The sequence below is a fragment of the Chrysochloris asiatica genome, unplaced genomic scaffold (assembly GCF_000296735.1).
Source record: "Chrysochloris asiatica unplaced genomic scaffold, ChrAsi1.0 scaffold00004, whole genome shotgun sequence".
Classification (NCBI taxonomy): domain Eukaryota; kingdom Metazoa; phylum Chordata; class Mammalia; order Afrosoricida; family Chrysochloridae; genus Chrysochloris; species Chrysochloris asiatica.
In genome coordinates, this window is record NW_006408522.1 from 15,992,322 (window position 1) to 16,014,897 (window position 22,576).

The 22,576-nt window shown below is 38.0% G+C and overlaps 1 protein-coding gene across 1 annotated transcript in view; it reads left to right on the forward strand.

The window, feature by feature from the left end:
* Nucleotides 1-22,576, forward strand: part of RFX7 (regulatory factor X, 7) — a 160,226-nt gene that overhangs the window by 99,414 nt on the left and 38,236 nt on the right. Inside the window, exons 3-4 of the mRNA XM_006831618.1 lie at nt 6,966-7,048; nt 8,978-9,100. Coding sequence (XP_006831681.1) covers nt 6,966-7,048; nt 8,978-9,100 — 206 coding nt within the window. The remainder of the gene's footprint in view (nt 1-6,965; nt 7,049-8,977; nt 9,101-22,576) is intronic.

Consider the following 22,576-nt stretch of genomic DNA (forward strand, 5'->3'; position numbering starts at 1 on the left):
TATGAAGAAAAATGTGGCATCGGGATTGGAGAAAGACTCATTAACAGTCTGCGATATGCAGATGATACAACCTTGCTTGCTGAAAGTGAAGAGGACTTCAAGCATTTACTGATGAAGATCAAAGAGCACAGACTTCAGTATGGATTACATTTCATTGTAAAGAAAACAAAAATCCAACACTGGACCAATAAACAAAATTCTTATAAATGGCAGAAAGGTTGAAGTTGTCAAGGACTTCATTCTTCTTGGATCAACTATCAACACTCATGGAAGCAGCAGTGAAGAGATCAAACAACGTATTGCATTAGTCAAATCTGCTGCACAAGACCTTTTTAAAGAGTTGAAGAGCAAAGATGTCAGCTTGAAGACTAAAGTGTCCCTGACCTAAGCCATGGTATTTTCATTAACTTCAAATGCATGTGAAAGCTGGATATTGAATAAAGACCGTAGAATAGTTGATGCTTTTGAGTTATAGGTTTTGAGGAGAATATTGAAAATGCCATGGGCTGCCAAAAGAACCAGTAGATCCATTTTGGAAGAAGTGCAGGCAGAGTGCTTCTTGGAGGCCAAGATGGCCAAACTTCGTCTCTAATACGTCAGACATACTGCCAGGAGGGACCAGTTACTGGAGAAGGATATCATGTTTAGTAAGGTGGAGGGTCATAGAAAAAGAGGTAGACCCCCAGTGAGATGGATTGACCAAGTGATAGCATTGATGGACTCAAGCATGGCAACAGTAGTGAGGTTGGCCCAGGACCAGGCAGTGTTTCATTCTGCTGTGTATAAGGTCGCTATGAGTCAGTACCGACTCAATGGCACCTAACAACAACAACATGCTTCGAGGTGCTGTGGGTTATTGCACTGGACTGTAAAGTTTCAGATGGCTGTGCCGCACCTCACTGGCTGGCACAGATCACCTGTCTACTTGTTTGGGGATTTTTTTAACCCCTTGTCTGTTCAGCTGCTTCTACTAGTGAGGGCTACTTCAACATGTGCTAGGTCAGGCTCTGCAAGTGTGGGGCAAGGCACTCACCTGAATGCAGACATTGGGGTCTGTGCAGATAATGCCCAACTAACTTTGTTGGGGCTCACACCTGTGCAGCTTGCCCACCATGTGGCTTCTACCATTGGGAGAGCGAGATCTTTGCTGGCTTGTACACGGGTGGCATCTGGTTACACCTTTGTTACCGGGAGTGTGGGGAACAAGAAATACATCGCACCATTATATCTGTGAGTCACTGGTATACCTCTGTCTTTTCTCTAAAACTGCTCACTGAAGTTTAAGATGGCTGCATCGTGTCTAGTCAGCTGGCATGGGTCACCAGTCTGTCTCTTGCTTGGTCTGCTTAGCTTCCACTCCTGGTCAATCCATTTGTCTATCCCTTCATCTGCAGATCAGGGTATCAGCATTATCATCAGCATTCTGCATTTGTTTCCTGTTTGATTTCTCTATCTTTGTTGTAGAGGGTCTGTGTACCATTTCTGCCCAGTCCATCACCTTCTCCTTGCCACCTGTCTCCACTTAGTTATTTTTTTATTCCATAAATCCAACCACACATTTTCAGTGAATTTTAACAGGGAACAGAAAAATTTTTTGATGTTTGAATCTTCACAAAGCATATAGAATAATCTGATAGTTAACATATATGCCACATAATACTCTTGGTAATCAAGCAAAGTTGAGGTCCTCTGCTAAATCACTGAGCAGTGTTTCGGAATGCAGTGAATGAAGCCGTGTACCCCAATCAGAGATCTGCATGGTGAACTCAGTCAGGCTGAACTCAGTTATACTCTTCAGTCGTTTTTGTTGGTCCCTTTTGCTTCAGAGAATTTTCTCTCTTTATTGTGAATTGAGTAAATGTTTACAGATAAGATCATCAGTTTTACATTCAACAAATCATACCCTTTGTTTTATCTTAACAATTGTAATCCCTTTCATGCAACAACAATGATCCCATTTCCTCCCTGTGGCTCCTGTTTTCATTCTACTTACATTCCCATCTCTTCTCAACTTTGTCCTTAGGGAAATGTTGCCCTTTTGATTTTGAATGATTGCCCATTGCATGGTGAGAATACCTTACTGGTGTTGTTGTTCCCACTATATACCTATCTACTGCTTGGCTGAAAATTAGGCCACGAGAGTGAGTTCTTTTTCAGACCTGAATGGTGGTCAAGGGCCATAGTCTCAGGTCCCTTCAGTCTCTGATCAGTAAACCTGGTCTTTTTCTTTATAATTTTGAGGTTTGTTCCACATTTTCTCCTACTCAATCCCAAAACTTGTAGTGTGAACCCTTTCAGAGCAGTTGGTAATGGTAGCTGGACACCATCTAGTTCTTCAGATCTCAGAGTCATGGAGACTGATGTTCACATGTTTAATTAGTCCGTTGGACTAATTGATTTCCAAGCATCTTCAATTCTCATCACTCTTCTTTCTACTGTACATGAGGAGACCAGTAGTTGAACCTTAGATGATCTTTCATGAGCTTTTAAAATTCCAGGCGCTACTAGGATGTAGATGATTGTCTTTGTGGAATTTTTTTTGTTGTTAAGTGCCATTGAGTCATTTTCTACTCATAGTGACCGGTATAGGGTTTCCAAAGAATGGCTGGTGAATTTTAACTGCTGACCTTTTGGTTAGCAGTTCGTTGCTTATTCTACAGTGCCACACTTTGTGGAATATGTTATGCCAATTGACTATGGTGTCCCCTGAAACTATGGTCCTGAGCCCTCAGGCCCAGGAACTCATTGCCTAAAGATATTTGATAATATCTACAAAGTTTTTATCATTTTGCCTGTTGAGTATGCTTCACCCCATTCACAGGTGTGTTTGCAGTAAATACCCATGTACAAATAATTCTTCCAAACCCTTCTTTGTTTGTGGGTATATTCCCGTTCTTCCTCCTATACCAATTCAGCCTACGTATATATCCATTTATCTACCCACAGAACTCTGTTCCAAGGTTGTATAACTCTAATCCGTTTAAGCCCCTGAATATCTCCCTGTCTTCACCTGGCTTTATCATTCTTCTGCCAACCTTCCTCTTCTTGTTGTATGTTGCCCTCTGTTAACCTGAGTTACCATGTGTGCACCTTGCTTCAGATGATTTTTGTACTGTATGTTGACCTTACATAACAAAACCTTTATAAATTTCATTGTTTGAAATGGAAGAAAATACAAATAACAAATATGAGTTTGATGTTTTTTAAATCCTAAAATTGCACCTTTCTGTAAATCTCATTGACACTTTAGTCTAATTTGAAGTATCTCCTGAATTTCTTTGACCTCCAATACCATATTTTTTCAGAAACAGAATACCCAAGTAAATATTTTGTACCTACAAATAATGAGCAGAAATTAGGAAATTATATAAAGAAAAAAACGTTCTGTCAAAGCACACTCATGCATTCTCAGCACATGTCTTGTTACATTTCAAGAAGCCTTGTCCACCTTCATTCAATACTCTGAAAATGTTACTTTTGATCATTTGTATAGTAAAGGTATATGTCATGGTCAAGAATTAACCCAGTAATCGGAGAATAAACAACTGAACTGGGCAGTTTGTGACCAGGCCTGAGAGTGGTGTAGTTTTTTGTAGTCACTCTGCACTCAGGTATGTTTAGCTGGAGCTGGGCAGGGGCCGGCCTGTAGGATGGTGTAGGTGCTCACTACCCCAACCTTGTAGAGGCTCCAGCCGGCTAATCATTCCTGTCATGGGCTGGACTGGCTACCAGCCAAGAACTATTTCTAGGGTGAAAAAAGTGTGATTTTTTTTTTTCCTGTATTGGAGAAAGCATTTTGCAGAGCAGGGAAAGAATCCTGCTGGGAGAAGAAGTACTGTAGTAGCTCTAGGGAGGATGATGAAGCTCTACTGCTGAGAACCAGACCTCTATGCCAATAGGCACCAAGATAAAGACTAACGTTAAACTCATTGGACAGAAAAAAAAAGGAAATTGAAGTCCCCAATATAAAAAATGGTATAGCACACTTAAGGAAATAATGTTCAAGGGTTATGTAGCATGCAGAAACTTAAAACATGCATGATATTTGTATAACATGATATATGTAATTTAAAAAAATATATTTAGATTCCATGGTTCTTCAACAGTACAAGGTTGATTTTTTGTTGTTTTTATTCTTAGTGATCAAAAGTGGGTTTAATTCAATTTTATCAGACCTTACCCATCATGATACTTAACTTTTACTATTATATACTCTTTAGGATTTAATATGATAGACACTGTTGAGTATGATTAAGTGGGTGATATTAATATTTGATGAAAAGCATTTTAGGGAACATTTTTTAGGCAGATTAGAGTAGGGAGGGGTTGCAGGCTAGTTGAATATAAGCGCCATAACTATCATTGTAAACTCCTAAAGAACAAGAGCAGTTGGTGTCTAGTTTAATCTGTGTATTTCTAGTCATTGTGTAGTATGTGATATACAGCATAAGCTGATGGCTATCTTAAATCATTTGTGGAACATGGCTGGAACGAAATGAAAGAATAAATAGATAAGTAAGTGAATTCTCTTTCATTGTTGAAACAAAGACAGCTAAATACCTACACTAATGTGGCAATAAAAATAAAGAGGCTTGAAAATTATTGGAGAGTTTGAGAGTTACATAAGATTATGTTGAATGTTTCAAGGGAGCCATAGTCAAAGTAAACACTCATGAGCTGAAGGGGAGATAATAAAAAGTAACTACTGAGACAGAAATGTATGTTTTATTCTTTTATCTTTGAATTATATAGGGTATAACTGGTAAATATGAGGGAGAGTTTGCTGGAAAGTATCCTGTAAGAAATGGAATGAAGAAAAATGTAGATTTGGGTTGTAATAGATTGACTGTTTTGTGGATGAATTCTGGTAAGAGTTAAGAATAGACTGAGTCATATCTTTTTAAGCTTTATTTTATTGAATCTGTATTCAATCTGTATGTTGAACAAATAATCTGAGAACCTGGATTATATGAAGAAGAACGTGGCATCAGGATTGGAGGAAGAATCATTAACAGCCTGCGATAAGTAGATGATACAACCTTGCTACTTGAAAGTAAAGAGGAATTAAAATACTTACTGATGAAGATCAAAGACCACAGTCTTCAGTATGGGTTGCATCTCAATATAAAGAAAACAAAAGTCCTTACCACTGGACCAATAAACAACATCCATATCAATGGGTTCAAGCTTGGCAACAATAATGGGTTGACCCAGGATCAGGCAGTGTTTCCTTCTGTTGTGCATAAGGTCTCTATGAGTCGGTACCGACTCATGATGGCACCTAACAACAACAACAAGTGGAGAGAAGAATGAAGTTGTCAAAGACTTTATTTTTCTTGGATCAGCCATCAACACTCATGGAAGCAGTAGTCAAGAAATCAAATAACATATTGTATTAGGCTTATCTGCTGTACCAAGGCCTCTTTAAAGTGTTCAAGAGCTAACATATTAGTTTGAGGACTAAGGTGCACCTGACCAAGCCATGATATTTTTAATAGCCTCATATGCATGCAAAAGTTGGACAATTATTAAGGAAAACCATGGAAAAATTGATGCATTTATGGTACTGGAGAAGAATATTGAAAGTACCATGGACAGCAGAAGAACAAACAAATCCGTGTTGGAGGAAGTAAACAGAATGCTTCTTTGAAGTCAGGATGGTGAGACATCATCTCTTTTACATCGAACTTGTTATCAGGAGGGACCAGTCTTAGAGGAGGACATTACATTTGGTAAAGTGGAGGATCAGCATAAAAGAGGACAACCCCCCCCCAATGGCCTAGATTGGCACTGTAGCAACAACAGTGGACACCAGCATAAAAATAGTTGTGAGGATGGCACAGAACTATAGGGTCTGTTGTGCATAAGATCACTGAGTCAGAACCAGGTCAACAACACTTCAGAACAATAGCAACAAACTGTGTTTTATTATGTACAAATAAATTCTGTCATCAGGCTTGTCACTGTGTCTACATTTTTCAGTTGCAGTGGAGTTTTGTATGCATTTGTTGCTGTTGTTAAGTCCATTGGCCTCCAAAATATTACTATGAGTATTTTTATTGTCTTTGGATTTGTGGCACATTTGAAGCTGCTCTGTAGCAAACTCAGCTGGAAAAGAAGCTACAAAAAGAATGCAGAAATTATTTTAAGGAATGCATTTATAAACAAAGTTGTATAGTTGCAGAGACAATAGTACTTGAGAAATCTTATAAGAAGATTCTAGCCAATGTTGCAAGTCAAAGAATGATTATAGCAGAAAGGGTTGCTGGTTGTACTTCCATGTTCTTCATCTTAGTTTCACCCATAGGTGACAGTAGCATCACTAGTTACATATTCTAATAGTTGAGAAATAGAAAAGGAAATGACATACCGTTTCATCCACTTTACAGCTGTGATGAAAATTTGCTAGCTCATTGAAGCCCCATAGCCAGTTAGTGGTGGTGGGGTTGTTATTAGTTCCATTGAGTGGGTTTTACTGCAGAGCAACCCTGTGTAGGGCTTCTGGGGAGTGACTGGTGGATTTGAACTATCAACCGTGTTGTTAAATAGCCCAGTACTTTTCCTACCACACCAAGACTAAGAGTAACTAAAAAATATTTCTGTTGACTCCCAATCCAATAGTTTTCTAGAAATACTATAAAATCCTCCTTTACCAAATGTGATGAAAAATGGGAAACTTTTATGTCTGGTAATATGATTGTATTTATGCTAAAAGTATAAGAATTACAAGTATCATTTTCTTTTATTAACTAAGTTTTGTATGCAGTGAGTTTGTTAACCAGTTTAACTGTATTACTTTAATGATGAGAAAAATCCTAGATTTTATTTTCTTTGACATAATGAATCACTGGTTTAGTTTAAATTTTGATAATATTTTTTAGGGCCATATTAGTAAATCTCATTGAGTAAAAACTTTTTTTTTTTTTTTTTTTTTAATGATCTTTCTTTTTAATCCTTTTAACCAGCAAGAAGTTGAGAAGTTTACAGACCTAGAGAAACTCTACCTCTACCTTCAGCTGCCTTCTGGTCTCAGCAATGGAGAGAAAAGGTACATCGATTGTTCTTTTTGCCATAATTACAGTGTTTACAGGGCCTCCTAAGGATGTGTAAGTGTGTGTGTGTGTTGTGGTCATTGTTGTTTTACAGTATTTCTGAAGCCATCAGAAAACAGATTAGCAGAACGGTTGATGCTTTAAAACTTTGTTCATATTTGGTTTTTACCTGCAGTTTTCATTTGTGTACCTGAGTAAATGCTGTGAAATGGAGTTTGGGTTATACTTTATAGACAGGGGGATATATTTACATACTTGTAAAAATTGAACACAAAACCAGAGAATAAACAGATAAGTGCTATGAGAAGTAAAGTGCAAGAGTTTTAAAACGGGAAAAAAATAAATGAGGTTTCTTATATAGATATTGAATTCCACATATGTAAGCAGATAAGTATTATGAAGAATAACATGCAGTGGTTTTTAACCAAAAAAAAGTGAGACTTCTTATAAGAAATATAAATTTCTTATATAGAACACTGATTCATATAAATGTAAGATATTCTAGATGCTTGGGGTATTACAGTATTTTTATTAAAATATTTGAAAGTCTCATATAGAAATATGAAGAGAAGCTGTTCAACAGAAGCTGATACCTCCATTAAGAGTTTCCTTACCCTATTTTTTTTTTTTTTTATGTTTTGTTGTGAATTACATGATTAGTTTACATGGGAGAACATTAGCTTTATATTCATCCTATTGTATATCATTTCATTGCCATGGTTACAGTCCCCTCCATGCATCATCAACCAACCAAAGGGTAGACCCTGCAAGCCTACCCCCACCCCCCACCCCCCGGTCGTCAGTACACAGCCCCTCTCCCTCACTGAGTCTAAAGTCTCCAGCTGCTCCATCTTTCCACATCATCGTCTCTGCATCCATTCCTTACCCTTTTAAACGTTTGTCAGGATTCATTTGTTATCCCTGATACTCTGTTACTTTAAAATTAAGTCTGTATATAAAAGGAACGGGAATAAAAAGTCTTTTCTTTTAGCTGTTCTACCTCAGACCAAATTTATAGCTGTTCAGATAATTTTATATCCTAGAAACTTTCTAAATATTTTCTTTGGAACTGAATAAATTATTCTCACAGCAGAGATAAATGTCAGAACCAGTAGTACAACTTCTCCCATACTATCTTGAGTGTCCTTTTCATGGAATTAATTTAGGAATTATTCTGCCTTGTAGTAAATATATATATATGTTCTGTATACTTGTTTACTGCTAACTTTTTGGTCAAAGACTTGCCTATTGACTTTGTAAAAGCCTAACCAAGGCTTTTATTGCTATACTTACACTAATCAGTTATTGGGTAGAATTGCTGGCCTGGGACAGGGGACTCAGTGGTAGGAAAAACTGTAGGGAAAAATTTGTTTCTGTCTTAATGTGAATTCCCTTCTGGAGCATCAAATGCTTTTAAAAATAGTTACTTTCTATCTGTTTGAAGGGCTGGGGAGAGTTTCCAAAAGATTGTGGAAAACTATTATCTTTCAGTTCCATTTTCCAGGAACTTTTGGAAGCCCCCTCATATTCTTTAAGAGTACTGATTAAGTTAAAAAATAATCACTTTCTTCCCATAATTTCCATTTTAAAAGTTTGATGGTTTGGTAAGTTCAAGTAAATGAATGGACAGGAAGGTGAGAAAATATCCATTTGTAGGTAATTTTGCCTTATGTTATAAATTTTCCGTTACCTATGCCACTTTAGATACCTTGGGGAGGGAAGGAACAGGCCAGCTGTCCAATGTCTCATAACCACAATTAGATAATTTGTATACAGATAACTAGACATTAAGTGAATGTTTTAAGTATGGTTTGATTATAGCATGTTTGTATACAATTCTTTAGTGAAGTATTTAGTTCTGGCTCAAATATTTTCAATGAACTGCTATGTAGTTCAGCTAAAACCTATTTTTTTTTTATGACTAGTGATCAGAATGCCATGTCATCTAGTCGGGCACAGCAAATGCATGCCTTTTCCTGGATTCGGAATACTTTAGAGGAACATCCTGAGACTTCACTGCCCAAACAGGAAGTCTATGATGAATATAAGTGAGTATTATGTACATACACCAAGCATGCTAATCTAGTTAAGACTTTAGGTACTATACAAGACTTCAGTGATTTGTTTTTATCATTGGTGAATATTAGGCTGATGATGTATGGGAGTTGTACTAGGATGTTTCAAAGATTCCTTCCAGCTTTAAGCTTCTATTGTAGAGTCTGTACTAAAGGGATATTGTTGTTAGTTGCTGTTAAGTTAATTCTGACTATGGCAACCTCATGTGTGCAGAATAGAACTGCTGCATTGGTTTTTCAAGGTGACCTTTCAGCAGTAGATCACCATGCCTTCCAAGGTATCCCTCGGTAGCCTTTCAGCTAGTAGTCAGGTACCCCCTATGGAGCACAATTGTACTCTAGCACATGTGGTTGCATGAGTCAGAGTTGACTAAATGGCAACTTGAAATAAAGGACAGGGAAGCTGGGAATTCCAATATTATGGCAGACTAGGCAGATACACTGCATGGACCCTCTACAACAAAGATACAAGAGACCAAATAAAACAGACACAGATGAGAATCCCAGAACCCTGAACTTCAGAAGAAAGTTTAGAGAAGTGGATTGAGTGCTTGCTGGGAGGAGAAGCCGAGCAGGGAGAGTAAGGGGGAAAACTACTGGCCAGATGCAGCGTGAACATATTGAGCCTTGGTGAGTAGCTTTGGCATCAGAAGGTGGCCTGGCAGAGCAGAGTCACACAGGCAACTGGAAAGGCTCTATTCCTTCTTTTTCCCCATGCTCCTCTGGCAACCAGAGGGCTGGCCAGCTTCCACCTTCATCGACCCCCATCACAGCCCCTGTTCTCCTGTGGGTTTGGCCTAGGACCTACAGAATACACAGAGCCACCAGAAAAGCAATTTCATCTGTAACTCTGTCCCCAGCTGCCCTGTGGTCCTAACAGACACTGAAACTAGCTCCATCAAGGGCCTCCATGAACTACTTCCAGATTGAGTGCCCTGAATGTAAATAACACCAAGGCTGATAGGGACTCCATCTAGGACCAGCAGCTCCACTGTCGCATTTCTCCTCCATCCACCTCATAAGTTCCTTGACTTGCAGGAGCCCGCACGAGTTTTCTCCTCTCCGGGTCCAACAGCTGCACTGTTTTTGGGTTTGGTTTTTTTGTGTATGTTGTTTCATTGTTTTTGTTTGCCTATTCTTTCTCCTCCTTTTTCCATTCCCTTGAATTTTTCCCTAGCTTTGCTTTTGTTTTTCCTTTTCTTTTGTTTCTCATTTTATCTTTTATTTCTTTTTCACCTTTTCATCTTTCTTTACTATTCTTTATTCTCTTTCTCGTTTCTTCTCTCTTTTCCCAGGTTTTCTGTTTTTCTTTTTTAATTTTTTTCTTTTTATTTCTTCTCTATAGCTCTGTTTTCTTGTTCTTCTCTTTTTAGTTTTTCTTAAAGTATTTTTTGGTTTATTTTATCTTTTTATTTTCTCTCTTATTTTTCTCTTATATAGCTCCATTTCCCTGTCCCTTTTTTGTCTTTATATTTGTTTTATATGTATATAATGTATATAATGGAGCTCTGGTAGTGTAGTGGTTACAAATCAGTCTGCGAACCTCAAGGTCGGCAGTTCGAAACTACCAACTGCTCCGCTGGAGAAAGATGAGGCTTTCTGCTCCCGTAAAGATTTACAGCCTCGGAAACCCTGTACAGGGCCGCTATGAGTCAGAACCGACTCCATGGCACATAACAACAACAATGTATATAATTAATAATTATATATATATATATATATTTTTTTTCTGGTTGTCTGTTTTATTTTTTCTCTTTATTATTTTATCTTTTCATTGTTGTTTCCTTGTTTGTTTATTCTTTTTTGTTTTCTTGTGTGTGTGAGTGGGAGGAGTTTTCTCTTTTCCACCTGACAGGAGACAGAAACCATTCCTGTACAGCCCAGTCACAGCTGTACCCTCTGCAGCTCCACCCACTGGACAAGACACAGTACCAGCTCCTATACCACCGTTCTACAATAGACAGCAATCAACACTAGCCAAACTCACCCTAAACTGAGGTACACGAGTGTCTAATGAGAACAGTATACATGCTTGCAATCTCTATACCCACAGAAGACACTTGGTGAGACCGTAAGAACACATCACTCCACAATCATCAGTTAAATACAAATACAACAACCCCACAATGCCCCAGAGACAGCAGACCATTTTAGTTCACATGAAGAAACAAGAGAAGGCTCAAATGACCAAGATGCAGAGCCAGAAACTGTTTTTGAGGAAGAAAACATAATGGAGCTAACTGAAAAAGAATTTTTAAAAAATGCTATTTTGTTACCTTCAGAGGAGTGACAGAAAGATCAAGGAAAGCAATAAGAACAGTGAAAAAAAATCTTTAGAAGAATTCAAGATAATACTACAAGAACAAATAGATAAAATAAATGCAAAATTTGAAACAATACTACACTTGAAGTTAGAAATCCAGAAAATTTCAGAAATGGACAGTAAATTGAAAGTACAAAGTAGTAGATTCAAAGCAGTGGAAATCCTAATAATGAGCTTGAAGGTAAATCTTTCAAAACTAATATGCTAGAAGAACAATCAGGAGAAAAAAATTCGAAGAAAGCCTAAGAGTTATGTGAGACACCATGAAGAGACCCAAATGCAGTTACCAAGGTGGCGCAGCCAATCCCCACTTCACACTGACATGGCTTAAGCCATGAGTCCTTGAACTCCCAAAGGGCAGGGGCAGCTCTGGGGGTGGAAGACGGTGGAGGCTAGCTACACCTCTGATCACCAGGAAAGTGTGGAGAACAAGGAAGTCACATATTTCCTGTTGGCTGTCATTGGTTCACATTAGTGCTGCCATGCCTCCATCTTTGCAGCTTCTAGAAGTTCAAGATAACCACATCTCTCAAGTCTGGCCAGTAGAACCTTCACTAGTCTGTCTCCTTTATTGACCACCCATGTTTTGCTTCTCTTTCCCTCAAATATTCAATCCACTTCTCTGTCCTTTCCTCTGAAGAGCAGGGTTCCAGGATTATCATCTGTATCTGTTTCATTTGGTATTATATACCTTTATTGTAGAGGGTCTGTGTAGAGTGCCTGCATAGTCCATTATCTTGCTGGAAGGTTAGTGTTTCAAATTCACCAGGTACTCCTCAGAAACCATAGAGTCGCCATTAATCAGAACCCACTCGATAGCACTTAACAACTTGATAACATATCCAAAGTACATGAGATGAAGTCTCTTAATCCTCACTTCTACAGAACAGTCTAAATATATTTCTTCCAGTATACTTGTTCTTGGCAGTCTATTGTATATTCAGTATTCTTCATTGATCTTTCTTACTCATTGTCTTGACTTTCACATCATGTATGCTGTTGTTGTTATATGCTGTCAAGTCAGTTCTGACTTATAACAACCCTGTATAGGGTTTCTGAGGAACAAGTGATGGGTTTGAACTGCCGACATTGCGGCTCAAACTGGCTTTGAGGTCCAGCGCATGATCTTGCAGTGCCACACATGAGGCAGTTGAAAATACCATGGCTTGGGTCAGGAGTACTGTAGTTCTCAAAGTTACATCTTTGATTTTTGACACTTTAAAGTGTTCTTTTATAGATTTGCACAATACAGTATGCTGTTTGATTTTTTTGTCTTTTACTTATTGTGAATGAGGGAAAGTTTACAGATGATAAGTTTTACATCAACAATTCATACACATCTTGTTTCATCCCCATGCTTGCAATCTCCTCAGTGTAACATCATTTATCCAACTTCTTTCCTATGTTTCCTGTTTCCATTTCACCTTCTGAACTTTCTCCTTGAGTCATTGCTGCCCATTTGATCTCAAGTGATCAACTGTTCTAAATGTGTGTGCCTCACTATTGTTATTGTTCCCCTTATAGAACTTTATATTGTTGGTTGAAAATTGATCAAAAAAGTTCATTTTCAGACCTGAAAGATGACCAAGGGCTCTACCAGTCTCTTTTTGACCAGTAAGTCTGGTCTTTTTTTATGTGTTTTTTTTAAGTCTGGTCTTTTTTTGTTTTTGTTTTTTTTACATTAGTCAGATCTATTGCACAAGACCTTTTTATTTTGTTTCATATTATTTTAATGTTTTTGTGAATTGAGTGAAAGTTTACAGGGCAGATCATCAGTTTTATATTCAACAAATCATACATCTTTTTCATTACAATGATTATAATCCCCTCCATGTACCATCAGTTAAAAGTATTTCTATTTGCTTTATCTCTTTTTTTTTTAAACACTCAGGCATATATAATAACTTACACCTCCAAAGGGCACATTCTGCAAGTCTGCCTCCTGGCCACCAGCTCTTAGTCCCTCCCATAAATCTAGAGTCCTCAGCCGCTTCCTCTCTCCATGTCCCCATCTCTGCCTCCATCTCTGGCATCACTGCTTCTCTGGATAGGGTCTTACATTCCGCTTGTGCTCTTCTTCTTTGATGGTCCTAGGGGCCTTTGTTTCTGAACTGTGAAATTAACAGCTTCTGTGGTTTTGTTACAAAACTTCTACCTTTACAATTGTGAGAGTCACAATTAGTCATGATAACAATTACTCACTATTGAATCATAAGAATCTTATCCCCATCTCTTTTAACCAGACCCATCTAGACAAGATGAAAACTACTCATTGGGGACTCTTTATCTTCCCCCACACACTATTAACCTAAACTCCCCCTTGAAATCTTGTAAGCCAATCACTTCATGCCTTTTTCGCCCCTCATTTTAGGTAGCCAATGTCTAAGTTGCCTGTCCCTCTCTACCCTGTGTACAGAGGGGATATCATTGATACTTATTGTGAGTTACTACCTCCATGAGTATAGGTCAGATTCATCAAATTGTAGCAATTTACCCACGTATCCTTTATAAAAAAATTGTTTTCTTTATTTTTTAATCTTCCTCTAGTCAAGTTCTGATTATCAAGCCATGGAGGCTAGGTCAGGTGGGCACTATCTGCAACTTTGGGTGTTCTTTTGCATCTCTCCTCACTCCGTATCAGCTGGATACTTTACTCCCAGCTCTAGCCCTCTGTGGCTATGTCCTTGTCCACGGGCTCAGGTGTCCCTAAATCTCACCACACTTTGGACCAACCAGCCCTTCCTCTTCTCTTTTACTTCTCCAGGCCATTGGAAGCCTATGGAATGTGGTTGAACTCAGCCCATTTCTTCATTGCTGCCTTTCCCCCTCTTCCACTCACCAGTAGACCAATGTGGTCGTCAGCAAGCTTACGTGCCTGTGAACTCATGTGTTCCCTTTGAGTTTCAGTCTCTTAGAGGGGGTTTGTCCGAAGGAACTTGGTTGCTTACCTTGACGGCTTTCCGGCAAACAACTTGCTTATTTTTGCAGTAGCCAGTCATACTGCCATTTTTGCTGTGGGTTCTTCCTGATAATCTTTCTTAGAAGATGTATCTCCTTTCACTTTAGTTGTTCCAAGCTATGATTTTGATTTATGTTCCACATTTTCCTCCCACTGTATACAGACCTACTAATGTGATCCCTTTCAGAGCAGTTAGTTATGGTATAGCCAGGCACCATTTGGTTCTTATGGTCTCAGGGTTGTGAAGACTGATGTTTTCATGATACATCTGTCCATTGAAATCATTGTTTCCACGTGTCTTTGGTTTTCATGTTGTCACTGTTTTAATAATATTGCTAATTGGTCCACTTGTGAGGATTTTTGTTATCTTTGTGATAAACTTGCATATTGAAAGCTGTCAATAAGTGCTTAAAATCCTTGTCTTTCAACAAGCAGGTTGTTAATGAGACTCCCTTTAATCCTGATGCTGTGTTTTTCTTCATAAAGTCTAGGTTCTTGAATTATTTGCCCAATATACAGATCAAATAAGTATGGTCAAAGAATACAACCTTGACACAGACCTTTCCTGATTTAATACCATGCAGTATCCGCCTGTTCTGCTTGGATATCTGCCTCTTGGTCTATGTACAGGTCCCACTTGAACACAATTAAATGTTCTGGAATTCCCATTCATAAGTGTATTTTTGTGCAATTAAAATAAGACACTACAAAATTAAGATAGAATCAAAAAGCTATAAGGAGTTTTCAGTGAAAATTACTTTGCATATCATTGAAAACTTAATTTTTGTTACATCTTGAATTTAGATAATCACTTGTTTTCATTAATGTAGTTTTCTTATATCTTCTAATTTAGAAAGCAGTGTGTATTCACAATGAATGATTTGGTAGATAGTTATGTACTTCTAAACAAGAAAGATAGCATTAGTAATCTTGCTTTCTAAAACTAACCACTTTGGTTTATTTTGTTAAAGGTAAAAACCTTGCAGAGTACTTTGATCAATGCTTACTTTTCATGTATACTTGTTATTTGGCTTTATTGTTTATGCATTCCTTGTATTTAACAAGTTGCAAATAACAGTACTATAAACACTCTTCACTATATAATTTAGTAAACATTTTTAGAATTATGATGACATTCTAAACATCGTATAATTGTTATTTATTGTTATTCATCAAATGTCTTTCTAAATGATTTGTCTTTGCTTGTCTTTTACGTATTTACCTCTTAATGATTATGAGTCTTTATATATTGAAGACATTTACTATTAAAATATAAATATTTTCCCAAGATTGTTATTTATTATTTTAGGTGATTTTTTTGAAGTAGTCTGATCAACCCACTTCCTTTCTTTGTAGCTTATAGTATTGCTATTAGAAAGAACTTCCCTTGCCACTAAAATGATTATCTGAATATTTACCTGCATTTTTCTTAGATTTAAAATTTTTTATTTTTCAAGTTTAATTATCCTGGCACTGCAGAATAATGCACTGGACCTCAAGGTCAGTTTGAACTGCAAAGTCAGTGGTTCAAACTCACCAGCCACTCCCCAGAAACCCTTTACAGGATTATTTATTAGTCAGAACTGACTCAACAACACTTAACTACAAGTGTGTTTTTTGATAAATTCTATTAGGAGTCCTTGTGTGGCACTGTGGGTTAATGCACCAGACTGCAAAGCCGTTTGAACTGCAGGATTGGTGGTTCAGGCTCACCAGCTACTCCTTGGAAACCCAATACAGGGATGCTATAGGTCAGAAGCAACTCGACAGCACGTAACAACAACAGTTAGATGCTTAAATAGCTAGTAAAATTAGTCATCCCTCATAATCTCTGTTTCAAAATTTTCCCTGGTTTTATTTTCAGATTAATTTTTTCACAAGAATTTCAATCAGAATCATTTTCTAACTTTATCAAATTCCATCAAGTATGAATATTTATTTTTAAAAGATTAACTTTTGATCTAGAAGTATGTTTCCTACTTCAAATCTTTCTTTCCTGGCCTTTAGTTAAGTTTTTCTTTCCTTTAATTGTCTTGTTTTCTTTTAAATGCATTCCTTGATAATTTCATTGTGTTTTTTATATTGTAAAAAAATATATTTTCTCATTATTTTACTATTGATTTGTTTTGATGTATACGAAAGCTATGTGTTTTTGTTATATTTATGTGATACATTTATTTTTACTGAGCTCTGTCCAGTCCTAATTGTTTACTTTTGACTTTACTGGGTACATACATAATGTTATTCTGATTTTTTAGCTTTTATTATTATATTAATACACTTTCCAGTTTTTAAAAAATAGCAATAATAGGCATAATTTTCTCTTGCATTTTTGTGATGTCAAGGATAAATTATTTACAGTTGACCAAGACACGGCTTTTTTTAATACCAGAAATAGATGTTGAATATATCAATTTTTTTACATCTAATGAGATTCTTATGTGTCTCTTTTTTTACCTATGTATGTGATATATTTTATAAAGATTTTACCTTATATTAAACACTCTTATTCCTAAAGTAAATGTTCTCTGCTTGACAAGATGTGTAATTCTTTCGTGTGCTATTGATTTCTCTTGGCAGGTAGATTATTTAGGGTCTTTGCATTTCTATTCAGAAGTGATTTGGTCTGCAGTTTTCTTTCTGTGTATTATCTTTATCAGATTTTGGTCTCAGGTTTAGGCCAGCTTCATCAAATGAATTGGAACTCTTTTACTAATTCTCTGTACTGTACTCAAGCCAAAACCAGACCTACTGCCATTAAGTTAATTCCAAGACTGTCAATCTTTGCAGAAGCAGACAGCTTCATCTTTCTCCTGTGTGGTTAGCAGCCCAGTGCCTAGACCACAGTACCACCAGGGCTCCTTTTCTGTACTCAGAAACAATTTATATAGCATGAGACTCCTTTGCTCTTTAAAGTTTTAAACATAGTTCTTTGACAACTTTTTTGATGTTTTCCCTTCTTATTAAGTTTTACTTCATTAATCACTTTTGGTCATTTGTTTTTCCTGCAGTTCATTTAAATTTTCAAATATTTTAACATAATATTATATATACTATCTTCTTATAAATCTAATGTAGTCTGTATACGTTGTATCCTTTTTTCATATCTCTAGTTTTGTTCTTTTGTGTTTTCTTTTTTTTCCCCCCCAGATTAGACTTCTTGTTGTTAAGTGCCACTGAGTTGGTTTCGACTCATAGTGAGGGTTTCCAAGGAGCCGCTGGTTTGTTTGAACCAAGAGTGCAGTGCATATCTTATAGCGCCACACCAGGACTCCCAGTTAGACTGAGCGTGGTTCATTTCTCTTGGGCTTTTGTGCTTGTGATTTAAAAAGTAACTGTTCTGTTAGCAGACCTAGCCCATCTGCACACTCTGCATCCCCCATTGATGCTGATGGGCTTCAGATTTTCTTCTCATCACTGCCTGCTGGAGTCCTAGCCATTCCATGTAGATCTCTTCAAAGGATTAATAAGCTGGATCTCCTGCCGGGAGGGTATCTGATTGCTGTTACTCTGTGCCTCCAAGATGAGGGTATTTATTCCTTATAATAACTTTTTTTTAATCATGTGGTCAATCTATCTTATTTAACCACAATTCTTCATTTACTTTGACATTTAGCAATGTAACTCAGCATGTGATTATATAGCACAAGTTTCCTTGTCATCCAAGCTAATCTCAATTCTCTGTAGGAACCCTGCTCTCCATGCAAAGCATCTTTATAATTCTTAAGACATTCTGTTAAAGTAGGCAACACTGTGAGATTGTTTTAACTTGTACATTTCTCACTCACTTTGCAACTCACCATATTTTATCTCCACTGAAATTACTTAGGCAGAAGTCACTATATTTTCTAATAATTCAGTTTAGTCAATTTGATGGTATAATGTAGTAAAAATATTGGAAAATGTTATCTTTAAGAACCTTATGTTAAATGTAGTGATTCTGTTGTTTGTATGTCTTACATTTCTGTCCTACAACACTCTAGAAGATTATCAATCAACTAGTCAAATGTATTTTGAAAATACGGTCATTGTAAAGAAGTCATCCTCCCAAGAAATGAATCCTTGTCTGTTAATTAAAAACTAGATAAAATGAGTGGTAATATTTTGAAATCACTCAGCAAAAAATTTTTTGATATGCATCCCTCCTATTTATTTATTTATTCATTCATTCATTCTTAAATGTTTTATGGTGAATTATAGGATAGTTTACATGGGAGAACATTAGTTTTACATTCATTCTATCGTATATCGTCTCATTGCCATGGTTACAATCCCCTCCATTGCATCCCTCCTTGTTTCCTGCTTCCTTCATCTTTACTCTCCCAATCTCCCTCTTGTTGTATATTGAGATAAATACTGTTAATTTATAGCACATGAATGGAAGCACAATCATTGTAATGAAGCAAAGTATATGATTTGTGTAATATAAAAGCAAGTATCTGCTCTGTAAATCTATACTCAATTCACAATAAAACGTTTTAAAGAAAATTTGACAAGCAAACTTTTCATTGATCATCTGGATACATGACGTTATTTTTATTGCCACCCTCTCACCAACCCCCTTCTTCAAGAGTAACAGTTCTGGTGTACTAATGCAGTGAAAAAACCAAAATCTAAATCTAAATCGTAGAGGAAGAATAGAATGGATGTTATCTATCTCCTTAAGTTTATGACTCTGCTTCTCTCCATTGCTGTCAAAGGCGAGTGAGCTTGTTATTGTACTTTTCTTAGTCTTTTAAAAAAAAGTTTGAGGTGCTCTCTCCCCCCACTGATAGTTGAAAATATGGCAGACAACAGCATTTAATGTGACTCTTAAATCTTGTTCCTGATGCTTTACCAGATATCACCACTACCCGGATTGAATTTATAGTCTAATGACGGAGACACTAAAGAAATTAACCATTACATAATTATAGATCATGCGGAACTGCACTGAGTCCGCTGATAGGGAATAACAGTGGCGATGGGACTGGAGGGTGCTGCTGTAGATAGGGTAGTCACAAACACCTTTTCAAAATTGGAACATTTAAGCTGGGACTTAAAGGATATGAAAAGTACTCTGCAAGGTAAAAGGACGAGTACTTTGTAAGGCAGTAACTTCAAGTGGGATCAGGAAAACAAGCTGAGAGTCTTAAGTACTACTGGAATCAGATGTTCTATTTTTTCCTAGGGCTGCCAAGGTAAAGGTCCCTCCACAGTACCAGTTCAGCAACTGACTGAGACTGTTTTGACTGTGAAGACCTTCCTCGTAACTATTGGCCTTTAGGGAGGGCCACTACCTAGGAAATACCAAGGAAAAGGAAGTCAGACGAGCTCCAAAGTAATTCAGTCATGTCTACTCACCTCACCTCCATTTTAGCATCAACCAGAACAGCTTTTTTTTTTTTTTTTTTAAGTTTTATTGTGAATTATGTGACAGTTTACATGGGAGAGCATTAGTTTTACATATATTTTACCATATATTGTTTTATTGCCATGGTTACAATCCCCTCCACGCATCAGCAGTCAACGAAAGGATACATCCTATAATCCTATAAGCCTGCTTTCTCCACCCCCCACCCCCACCCCCCCCCACCCTCCACTCCCCACCCCCACCCCGTCATCAGTACACAGACTGTCTTCCTCCCTGGGTCCTGAGTCCCCAGCTACGCCACCATCATCTCTACCTCCGTCTCTGGGATCCCTACCTCTCTGAATAGGGTTCTGCTTTCCGCTCTTCTCCCTCCATGGTTCCAGGGATCTCCGCTCCCTGCCTGCAAAGCCAATCACTCCCCTCCTTGCCACAAAATGCCCACTTTGACATTTACAACCTTCACAATCAGTCTTGGTAGCAATTATTCACCCTTGTATTACAAAAGACCTATCTACATTTCCTTTCATCAATCCCACCTAAACAGATTGGCTACTACTCAGTGGAGATTCTACCTTGCTTCATGCTCTCTGGGTCTAGGTTCCCTCTTGAAAGCTTGTAAGCCAGTCACTTCTTGCCTTTGTAGCCCCCCCATTTTGGATAGTCAATGTCCAAGTTGCCCATCTCTGTCTACTCTGTGTATGGAGGGGGTAGGAATGATCCCTGCTGCAAAGATTTGTTCTGTCTTTTGAGCTACTGCATCCATAGGTGTAGGTCAAGTTCATCTAATTGTATCAGGCTACTCTTTTTTTTTTTTCTCCTCTTCTTTCTTCTTCTAGTTGAACTCTGATCACCCAGTCGTTGAGGCTAGGTCAGATGGTTATTATCTGCATGTGTGGGTGCTCTTGTGGATATTTCCTCTCTTCTTATCCACGGGACACTTCACTCTCCACTCTAGTCCTCTGTAGCTATGTCACTGACTCTGGGCCCAAGAGTCCCCAGGTCTTGCCACACTGCTGGGCAATCAGGTCTCAACCTGGGTTCACAGGAGTCAGAACAGCTTCTTGATGAAGAAGCCAAGAGGTGGACAGCCATAAGTGAAAGAATTAGGAAGAAAGGAAAGGAAAACAGCTGGGCGACATGGTGGGCAGAGTATAATGGAAACCAGGACTTGGGCTTTGTAGGTTTGTTGAATTTCCTGACAGCATTCCTAAAGTGACCCAAAATCATGATGTCAAAGTGGGAGAGGCTCAGAAGATCTAAGGGACCACCCTTAATGCATGGCCAAGACCTAGAGAGAAGGACAACAGAGCCTCATTTTATTCACTTTCTTTCTGTGCTGGCTTAAATGATGAAAGTGACTGATTGATTCATTACCGAAATTGTAATGATTTGATACAATTCATTGAAATTGTCACTATCCCCAAAATAATCACCCATTAACCTTGTACCTTGACTGACCCCTGGCCTTGCAAGTATGTGCCCTACATAAGAAATTCTACATATTAATCCCCTTTCCCTTTATCATTGTTGGTAATGTGCTGGAATGGGCACAGAGCATAGGTAGGATTTGGTGTGAGTTAAGAAAGGGTCCAACAAGAGAAATAACCTCATCTCTAGCAACTCACACCTATACCCATCCCCTCTGTATTAATGCTTCCCAAGGTCCCTGGTAGCGTAGTGGTTACGAATCGAGCTGCGAACCTTAAGGTCAGTGGTTCGAAACTACCAGCCGCTCTGCAGGAGAAAGATGAGGCTTTCTAGTCCCATAAAGATTTACACCCTCGGAAACCCTGTACAGGGTCGCTATGGGTCGGAACCCACTCGACGGCACTTAACAACAACAACAACAAGGTCCCTTATCTCTTGAGTCTCTTTCTACTCTGGTAAAGATTTACAGCCTTGAAAACCCTCTTCAGGGTCTCTGAGCCAGAGTCGACTTAATGGCAGTGGGTTAAGGATGCCAAGTAGCACTTGGCTACCAACTGAAAAGTGGTTCAAATCTATCAGCAGCTTCCTGGAAGAAAGACAAGGCAGTCTGTTCCTGTACAGATGGGCAGTCTCAGAAACCATATTGAACAGTTCTGCTCTGTCCTATTATACGGTTGCTATGAGTCAAAATTGACTTGATGACAGAAGAGAATGGAGGCAGTAGGGTGGAGACAGAACACTGGACCACTGAAACCTCTTTCTGTGCCTTTGGGTTTTTTCTCTTGGTAAAATGAGGGTGTTGTTACAGATGATCTCTAAAGTCCACTTTAATTCTAGTGTATCATGTCTCTAAATTTTTAACAGCATAGTAGTATTGTCGCTACAATACAGACACTTGTCAGACATGCATGATGTTTGCACTGTAAAGTGTCCAGTATGTGAGCTTGATGTTGTTGTGTCATCGGGTTGGTTTTGACACATAGTGACCCTGTAAAGGGTTTCCTAATGGTTAGCAAGCAGTCTAATGCTTATCCTACAGCACCACGCCTGGACTCCATGTGAGCTTGATACATATGTGGAAACTTACAGCCCTACTGATTTAGCTGGATATATTAGGGGGCTTCAAAGCATTGATAGAACAATTCCATTATCTTTCAACTCCATCTTCCATGAACGTTTTGAAGCCCCCTCATTGATGTGAGAATGCAGGCTTGGATAACATTTTGTGCCTCCATTGTGTCTTACTGTGGGATTCTTAAATGCCATTGAAAGTTGTACTGACTGTATACACTGAAGACAATACCAGCTAAGTAAATCTGAGTTAATGCATTTCCCCAAAAAGGTCACATACAGACAGTGGAGTACTACTCAGTCCATAGAATAAAT